Source organism: Trichomycterus rosablanca, chromosome 20 (genome assembly GCF_030014385.1).
Source record: "Trichomycterus rosablanca isolate fTriRos1 chromosome 20, fTriRos1.hap1, whole genome shotgun sequence".
Classification (NCBI taxonomy): Eukaryota; Metazoa; Chordata; class Actinopteri; order Siluriformes; family Trichomycteridae; genus Trichomycterus; species Trichomycterus rosablanca.
The window spans coordinates 23,101,061-23,110,024 of record NC_086007.1 but is presented as its reverse complement, the minus strand read 5'-3'; the positions used below and the strand labels follow the sequence as shown (position 1 = coordinate 23,110,024).

The 8,964-nt window shown below is 38.5% G+C and overlaps 1 protein-coding gene across 1 annotated transcript; it reads right to left on the bottom strand.

Moving 5' to 3' along the window:
- Positions 1-2,228: 2,228 nt before the first annotated feature.
- Positions 2,229-8,173, bottom strand: gdpd1 (glycerophosphodiester phosphodiesterase domain containing 1). Its single transcript, XM_063016624.1, has 10 exons — positions 8,029-8,173; positions 6,235-6,277; positions 5,930-6,065; positions 5,253-5,298; positions 4,709-4,830; positions 4,469-4,558; positions 3,965-4,098; positions 3,354-3,413; positions 2,747-2,798; positions 2,229-2,606 (listed from the first exon to the last, which is right to left on the bottom strand). The coding sequence occupies exons 1-10, from the start codon at positions 8,162-8,164 to the stop codon at positions 2,472-2,474; spliced, it is 954 nt and encodes a 317-aa protein (XP_062872694.1). The 5' UTR covers positions 8,165-8,173; the 3' UTR covers positions 2,229-2,471.
- Between the last annotated feature and the right edge of the window lie 791 nt (positions 8,174-8,964).

The window sequence follows — 8,964 nt, the reverse complement described above, 5'->3', positions numbered from 1 at the left end:
ACTATACATCTTGCTATCAATGCAGCATAAAGAAAGTTCCCTCCCTGATATCACATTCATTAATATGATGTAAAACAAAGTGTGATTGTGATTGTGCTAGCACTTATTGAAAACCTGCACGTAACGACAGCCAAAGTTTGTAATTCATACTATATACTATAACATGCACTATACATATATATATATATATATAAAAAAAACAAGACATTTACACAAAACTGAAAAACATGAATTACAGGTTTAAAAAAATCTGCAGTAATTATCAGTATATATAATTAATAAATCTTAACAAACCTTTAGAATCCATCAGTGGGAATGTGTGTTCATTCAGAGGAACACTCAACAGTAAAGGATTTTCTTTAACAAACTGTTAACATAAATTTGAACGGATATTAATACACATGTAAGCAATGGGTGTGGCTGAACCAACTGGGCCAAATCTTGCTTGGAAAAACAGTGAAGTGGATCATACAACTTTAAACCAAGAATCAGCTAGGAAATAAATAACACTGGTTGTCGTACCAGTAATAAGTCAAAACTAAGTATTAAACAGAATTCTGTGTGCTTACTTTTGGAAGAGTAAGAAAAAGACACAAAAGGATTTTGTAATACAGCTAAAGGCTGTAATAGCTACTACAGACCATACTACAAGTTATTTTTATTTGGCCAAAAACTATATTACAGTGGGGAACATATTCATACATTCACTTCAAATGTAAAATGCCTTTTGGCTCTGTCATAAGAAGTATTCAGACATTAAATTGTGCGTTTAACAAATTTCTCAGAATTAGACAACTTAAAAAAAATAATGGATCAATGTACCAGGACATATTAGTTAAATTTAATGTCATCAGCCAAGACACGAAATCTAAAGTACAAAAATTGCTGTTTTAATGAGACAGTGACATGAAACATAGGGTCAAAATATCTAAAGACTGCGTTCTAATGAAGAAAAATCGCTTGCATGGCCAGGCTAAATGTTTATCTTACTCACTGTTACTTGGTGTGTTCTGGATTTTGAAATGGTGAGTCCATCAGAGGACCATTGTTATCTTGGAGAATTGAATAAGGTTTGCCAGGAGGAATGAACTAAAATTCTGCAAAAAGCTCATTATTTCTTGCCATTAGGAGTTTTAGTAATATATATTAAGTTGACAGTGCAAAATCGAAAGACGCAAGCTTATTCGCAGTGGTTTAATGCATAAGTGGTTGAATACTTGTTGCCCAATATATGTGCCAGAGTTTTGCTTTCCAAATATTTTCGTACATTACATTATAATAATGGCTTTAGCTGTTTACAAGAAATATATCATGTATAATGTTATATATTCCTCAAATCTGATAAAAGTGCAACGAAAACAATCAGACTTTCACAATAATTAATAATAATCATTGGGAATTAATGTAATACATGTAGAACATATAAACAGGCAGTTATGGCTTTGACCAGTTTGCTGATCATACTGGTTTGTGTCTTATTATTTATATGGATTTTTTTTAAATCTCATATCATTCAGTCATTTAACTTTTACAAGCTAAGGACAGACTACAAAACTTAAACAGAGACTCATTACTATATTGCTTCTTACTACTGTAAACATATTTTTAGTCGTCATCTGCAAGCAAGTACTTTACTGCATTACTGGCCGTTTTAGAACAATAGTGGCATCAAAAGAACTAGAGCTGCCCTGTGTTTTATTACCGCTTTTGCCCTTGTAAACTTCCTTCTTTAAAATGCTCTTTAAAACATTGCTGCATGTCTCAGGTTGACTAATAAGACACCTATATATGCCAAGTTGATGTAGACGGTTACAATAAACGTCTTACTGTGCAAACCAACAACTACAAAACCTCATCCTAACTGTGGTTGGGGGCATCATTGTCTGTGAGCCTGGACAGCTTGCAGTGATTAAGGAACTATTCATCAAATATTGTATACTAATTTTATAGGAGCATGTCAGGATAGAAGTCAAAAGTCCAACTTAACCCAACTGAGATTACATGGCACAACATGAGTTATTCAAGTCAGAAATCCCATCATGGGCTAAAACTTTACCTCACTGATGTGCAAGACTGATCAGCAGCTACAGGAACAATGCCACTATTAAAGAAAGTTCCAACAAATAATAAATAAATACTTTTCTAAGCTCAACACTAAATAAATAATTCTTTTGTGCTATTATGATATTCTCTTTGAAATATCGTGCTGGTCTATATTCATGACTTAAGGCAGCACTGTAGCAAAAACAGTACTGCGATGACAACATTTAAAATACAGTAACAGGTAGGCCTTGGGGGAAATGTACTAGTGGTTTAACTGGGATGTCCACTGCGACCTGTAAAAGTCATGATTTAATAGTGGGCCGGACCCTTCCCTCAGCCCCTACTGTTCTGCAAATGTGCAAACACAAGATTATAGGCAGCAAGGAGAAATGCAAAAGGAAGTAAAAAATGGAGTATTTTTTTTCAGGTCACTTGGATTTTGAAGGAACGTCCTTCTCCATGAACTCTTTTAACTTGGTGGGGTAGTCCGTCATCACGCCGGTGGCCCCAAGGTCAAAGGCGCGTTTAAAGTCCTCCTCATCATTCAGCACCCACACGTAGACCTGTGGTCAAAGTCACAAGCGGGCAGTTTGTCAGTTCAGTCACTTTCTGTTTGAGCTTTGCCATGCACAAAGCTGTTTAATTGATGAGTGACTGTATTATTGTTATCAATAAGAATCAATGCTGAGAGCAAAATGCCCACCTGGATTCCTCGGGCTGTTAGATGGTCAAACAGAGATTTTCTCATGAGAAGTCTGGGGGAAGAAATCATCAAAAACATGCATGAAACTGGGTGCAAATACAAGACTAATCACCTGATGCAAAACTGTTTTAGTGACTCTAGCCTGATATAACAGAAAGCAGAAATACATAAATACTCTATATGACCAAAAGTATGTGGACACTTGACTGAGCTTCTTGGACATCCCAGTTCAAAATCACGGGAACTAATATAAAGTTGACAACCCCCTTTTTGCAACTACTAGAAAGGATTCTTACAAGGTTGGAAAGTGTGTAGGGATTGGTCCCCATTTAGTCACGAGGCAGTCGTTAGGCACTGATGTTGAATTTGGATGAAAAGGCCAGGCTCGCAATCGACATTCCAATTCATCCCAAAGGTGTCCATTAAGGTTTCAGATCAGGGCTCTGTAGTCCCCAAATTGAACCATGTTTTATCTTGTACACAGTGGCACAGTAATGCCAGAAACAGAAATAGGTGAAGCTGAAACACCTGGAACCAATAAAAAGGAGTGGTGCCTACATACTTTAAGCCATATAGCTCACTTTGCTCGGTTTAAACTAGAACTTACCTGTCTGCCAGCCAAGTGATAAATCGCTCAGTCTTTGTGATTTTCCTGAGGTCTCTGAGCCTAAGAAAATGCACAATCATCAACTGCAGTTCAAGTAAAACCTCTGACATGACTGGAGGATTAATAAATATGATTTTGTCCTTGAGGGCCTGCCTGGTTGGCAGCTGCTATCTAGTCTTTTACTCTATGAAGGTTAGAGATCCAGAGCAGTCATGTGCTTTCCACTGCTTGTGGATTAGAGGATTATATAAGAGGAATCCTTTCTATACTAAGCCATCAGCTGAGTATTTGCATGGTCATAAAAAGCTTCAGTAAATACTCTGATGAGCCAAAACATTAGGACCACCTGCCTAATATGCTTTAAATACAGCTCTGATCCACCGAGACCTTGGTCATGATATGCACAGTTGTCATTAAATTGGCATGGACATATTTGGGGGCTGGTCCTAATGCTTTGGCTTATCAGTGCATGTCAAACACACATTGTAGTTTGGAACACAGCCAGGAAATCACGTGTGTGTGTGTGTGTGTGTGTGTGTGTGTGTGTATATATACATACATATCTTATATATAGATCTATGTAAGTAGGTGTAAATGTATATGTTCCTTACTTGGTAGTAATGGAAGGCATTGGGATCTCCAAGAACTGCTCCTTAAGGGGCACGAAGGGCAGAAGGCCTGTGTAGAAAAGCCCCACAAGCACCAGTACTCTGGGTAAACTGAACAGCAAGGGAATCCGCGGGTTCTATCAAAACCAAGAATAAAAGCAATGTTTAAGAGCACAGTAACTCTAAAAAGCCAGTTATACCAGGAACTTCTTGTCTGTGTTAGCCTGCCTGAGACTGAAAGATTCTAACCAGAAATGATCAATTTGACACAACCCTGCTATTTATCTGGGCTTGGGACCTGCACTAAGGGTGAACTGATGTGTCCCCCAATCGGTAAGTTTATATTACGTCATGCACCCAGCCTTAAATGTAAAATACATTTATTTCCTGCTGGGAATGCAGAAACATGTGACCAGGCCATAAATTGGATCCCAGTTGTGTATCGTGGTATGAAATTAATTTACAGTCACTGTAAATTAAAAAGTCACTTTTACAAACATAACGTACCTCTTTGTAACACTTCTGAACTATTAAGTTGCTGGAGTTCCCCCATACAGTCAGACTCTCCCTGTCGTATTTAGTAACAAGATCCGAGACCTTTGGAAACAAGACGGTCAGTCAAAAGCTTTTCCTCACGTGAATTTGTATTGCATTTAACGTATCGTTATCTAATCTGGTCATTTACAGGAATGAGCTGCTGCTATTGTGCAAATAAAGCAGACAGAAGTGCAGTGACAAAGCACAGACCTTCCGGATAAGTTCGTCATTATTAACTTTGATGTCGATATTTATGGGCGTGTTAGGGAAGGCCTCGAAGACGTCTCTCAGCAGTGGGATATGTTTATCTTCACCTCCTTCGACGAAGCACTCTGTACAGACACAGAGCAAGACAGGCCTCTTAAATACAGTTAAATAAAGAAAGGTTAAGTGAACCCCATGGGAAACTGGATTTTAATATGATTGAATCGTTTACAGTCAAAGGTAGAAAATGTACATTGATGTAAAAATGATTTCCTCCCTCTTTGATCTCCTTATTAACCAGTTTGCCAAACTTACTTGGTAAGCCAGTTTAGCTCTTTAAGGACATGGCCTTGTTTTGACCTACGGTCTTGGGTTCATTGGGAACACAATCCACAGAAGCTTGTGTCTCTTATCGTAATTGTATTACCATCCAAAGCATGACCGTATCGCTATAAAAACTTCTGAACATTATATAGAAGACACACCCTAAAAAATGAATCCAATCCATATAGGGTTAAATCTGTGGGAGAGTTAAAAATGCACCACTTACCTCGCTTAAAACTCACACCAAGTTTACACAAGTAAGGTGGAAGGTCCTGAAAACAAACACACATTTAGGAATACAACATCTACTATAATACAGTTGACACATCAAATGAAATGTGTTACATATGCTTTATGGCTAAAAGTATGTGAACACCACTTCTAATTACTTAGTTCAGCCTGGGCCATTGCTAACATGTATAAAATGAATTATACAGGAATTAAATATGCTTCCAACTTTGTGGCAACAGTTTAGGGAAAGCCCTTTCCCGTTCCAACATTTGCACATGATTCATAAAGGCGGGTTAAGTGGGGAGGAACTCCTGTGGGATTATGGTTGATGATCTGTGCAGGCCACTAAACACCTTGGGTATGAATCAGAACACTGACTGGGAGCCAGGCCTACTGCACACTGCTTCTCGTCAAATGCTCTTTCAACTGAATTGTTTTAGAAATGCTTCTCAGAGGAGTGAAGACTGTTGTCGCTTAAATAAAGGGGGGGGGGGGGGGGGGTCTCTTTATAAATGCCTATTGTTTGGAATAGAATGTCCAACAAGCTCATAATCTGCTGTCTATATAATTTTGGCCACAAAATGTAAGTACAGTACAAATGTCATAGAATCTACACAGTACACAACAGCAGAAGATCCCCATGTGGTGAACCCCAGTTGCTATATCACTTACAGTATATGCCACATCCGATATGTTGGCACTAATGCCAGTCGACCTCTTCAAGTTGGAATCATGCAACACCACCACCTGCTCGTCCTTGGTCATGTGACAGTCCAGCTCCAGCATGTCGGTGCCAAGTTGTACAGCACTGTAGAAAAAGGGGAAGAAAGAAGGAGTGGAAAATGATGGTATGGAAGTACACAGTTCAAGTGCTCTGAAATCGTGGCATTACAGGCACACAGGAGCCTTTAGGATCACTGAATGACGTTCTTAAATATGCATGCAAGCAATGAATTGTGACCAGCAAGGAAACGCACTGCCTGAAGGCTGCCATGGTGTTCTCCAGGTTCTCACCTGCACCTGTAACCAAAAAGAGAAAAAGGTGTAAAAATGACTCATCAAAGCAGACATGAGCAGAACTTATCAGAAGGCTGTAAGTTCATTGCACCACGTGGTCAACAGCAGAAAACCGACTTAGTCATATCAGCTGTAAATCTGGGTTAAAGGGCTTGATCAGGTGGAGTCCAGCATGGCGTACATGTTGACGTTTATGACTGAGTTTTAGTGTTTTAGCCTTACAAAAGGAAGATCATTTCCTGTTCCAGCTTTGGTTTATTGTTTGATTTGGTGTGGGACCTGTACAAGCCAGGCCTTCTTATCAGACATGCCTTACAAATTCACTTTTAACTGAATGCACACAAATTTTGGAATAGAATATCCAACAAACTCACTGTCACATCTGTATATACTTATGGATAATTATTTTGCTGGTGTAATGTATAACATAAACAGAGCCATAATGAAAAAAAAAATTCAAACAAAGTATTTCCCCCCCAATCTACAGTATATAACTGGTTATGTCACTATTATCAGCAACAACTGCACAGATAACTGGAGATCAGTTCTACACCCCACTGTGACTTCAGTCACATTTAAAGGTGTTCCAGTATAAACTGTGTACACAGCATTTCTGCTAGGCCCTTCCAGATCAGATCATTGTGTTGCTGCATAACTCAGACATAATGGCTCACACTGTGATTCACTATAGTCCAAGTGTCTTAAAAATGGCTCTCATCTCTTCTGAAACTTTGTAAGCTTGTGGCATAAATTGCTGCTTATTGGGACCTTACGGCCTACTTTACATAGTCTGAAAGTGTTTATTTTGGATTTAAGTGATGTTTATGTGTTTAACATCACTTTAATCAATTAAATTAGACCTTTTCCACAGGCCCAGTCGGTGTTGGGGATATATTGATTTTTGATATATAAGAGATATGAGTTAACACAAGATAATATATATGTTTACTCATATCTCTTATATATATTTTAATCTTAGCCATTAAGCTTAACATAATGAAATCAGGAGGGAGGCATATGCTGTTTCACATCATTGTCCTTGTTGGAAGCTACTGTACGTTTTCTCATTACAGCTAAAAGATTAGAGAGACCACTAGTAAAATGCTGGCAGTTCTTTCTAAATAATATCTTTACTACAAATCTCAAACCTTGAAGCTTTTCAACAACTACCAAAAGACCAAAGAAGATCAAGGAGATTTGTTTTGTCACAGTCACCTGACCTAAATCTATCAAGCACCAGTAACATCATGGGATGCTTTTTGGAATATTGTGAAATTATGCTGGGATTATATGAATAATCAGTTGTGGATTATGTGCCAGTTTGAATACTATTATTGCAGTAAAAGGCAGTTGTAGCTGAGTGGTTAAGGTACTGGACTAGTAATCAGAAGGTCACTGGTTCAAGCCCCTCCACTGCCAGGTAGCTACTGTTGGGCCCTTGAGCAAGACCCTCAATTGCTTAGACTGTGTACTGTCACAGTACTGTAAGTTACTTTGGATAAAGGCATCTGCTAAATGCTGAACATGTAAATATAATAGGAGAAACATGCAAAATACTAAGAACTTTTGAAATATACATTTTTAAGGATCTAACTTTCTACTTGCATGTGTAATGAAACATTGTATTACATTTAAGCATAAAAAACTACCAGTAGTACCGAACTATGCTGAACTATGCTGAACTATGCTCTACTATTAGGAGAAACAATCAGCAGCCCTGGATGAAAGTGAACGCTGAGAGGGACCGGACTCACCGCCGCGGTGTGAGATGTGTCTGCTGCGGAAACTCTCTCTCTTCCTGCGGTGCAGCAGCGACGGACATTTCAGTAATAACACAGATGTGAGCACGTAGCCCGTAACCGTTGATAAAATATAAACTGCTGCACTCATACCTGCATATATTCCCCTACTTTAGAACAGAGAAATAGAATGAACCCGCAGCAGCAGGACTCGCCCGGGTTTGCCTACAGTAAACTGTTAGCTGCTCTGCTAAGTGAAGCTATCACACCGGCCGGCTTTTACACCGCTGCTGCTGACTGAGCTACACCTCAGCTAACCGATCCCAGTTTATTCTAACTTCTAATCATATGTTATTGCTAATCCAGCGGATTCTTATCTCAGCTTTAACTGTCACTGCCGGTGATCGATGTCTGAATTCGCCTGTCTGCTGAAAAACACAATTCAGCGTGATGTGTCATATTTAGCGCTTCTTAGTTCCGTCAGAGTTGCACTATCGCTGTTGTTTTGTTTCAAATGTTTTCTGATTGGTCGGAGGAATTCGACACATTTGTTACTGATTGGTCGATGAAATGAGAACAAACCGGCCAATCAGAGCAGACTTTTGTGGGTATATAATCCGCGGAGTTTCTCATTCAATTCGTTTCAATTCAATGAGCTTTAGTAATATGTCTGTTGTAATGGTTACAGTATTGCCAATGTCAAAGCAGTGAAAAGACATTTATATAAATATACAAAAAGTAAGAACTTAAAGGGAAAGTATAAGGGACAAATAGAAATAAAACAGATGTACAATATTACATATTGCATATATAAATACTACCTACCAACATTTTACTGCAATACTTACTTAAGGGTAGTGACAGAATACATGTGGCCTTGTTCATTTAAAATAATCTGATAATCTGTTTACATTTATAAGCACAAAGTACAGAAAAGAGCTATCATTCACC

What these genes read in the sequence shown, in the direction of transcription:
- gdpd1 (XM_063016624.1), bottom strand. Translation starts at nt 8,164, where the DNA reads ATGAGTGCAGCAGTTTATATTTTATCAACGGTTACGGGCTACGTGCTC. An exon ending in TTCAGAAGTGTTACAAAGAG is followed by an intron (nt 4,099 to 4,468) that starts GTACGTTATGTT and finishes TGGTTTTGATAG; the next exon opens with AACCCGCGGATTCCCTTGCT. An exon ending in TAACAGCCCGAGGAATCCAG is followed by an intron (nt 2,607 to 2,746) that starts GTGGGCATTTTG and finishes CTTTGACCACAG; the next exon opens with GTCTACGTGTGGGTGCTGAA.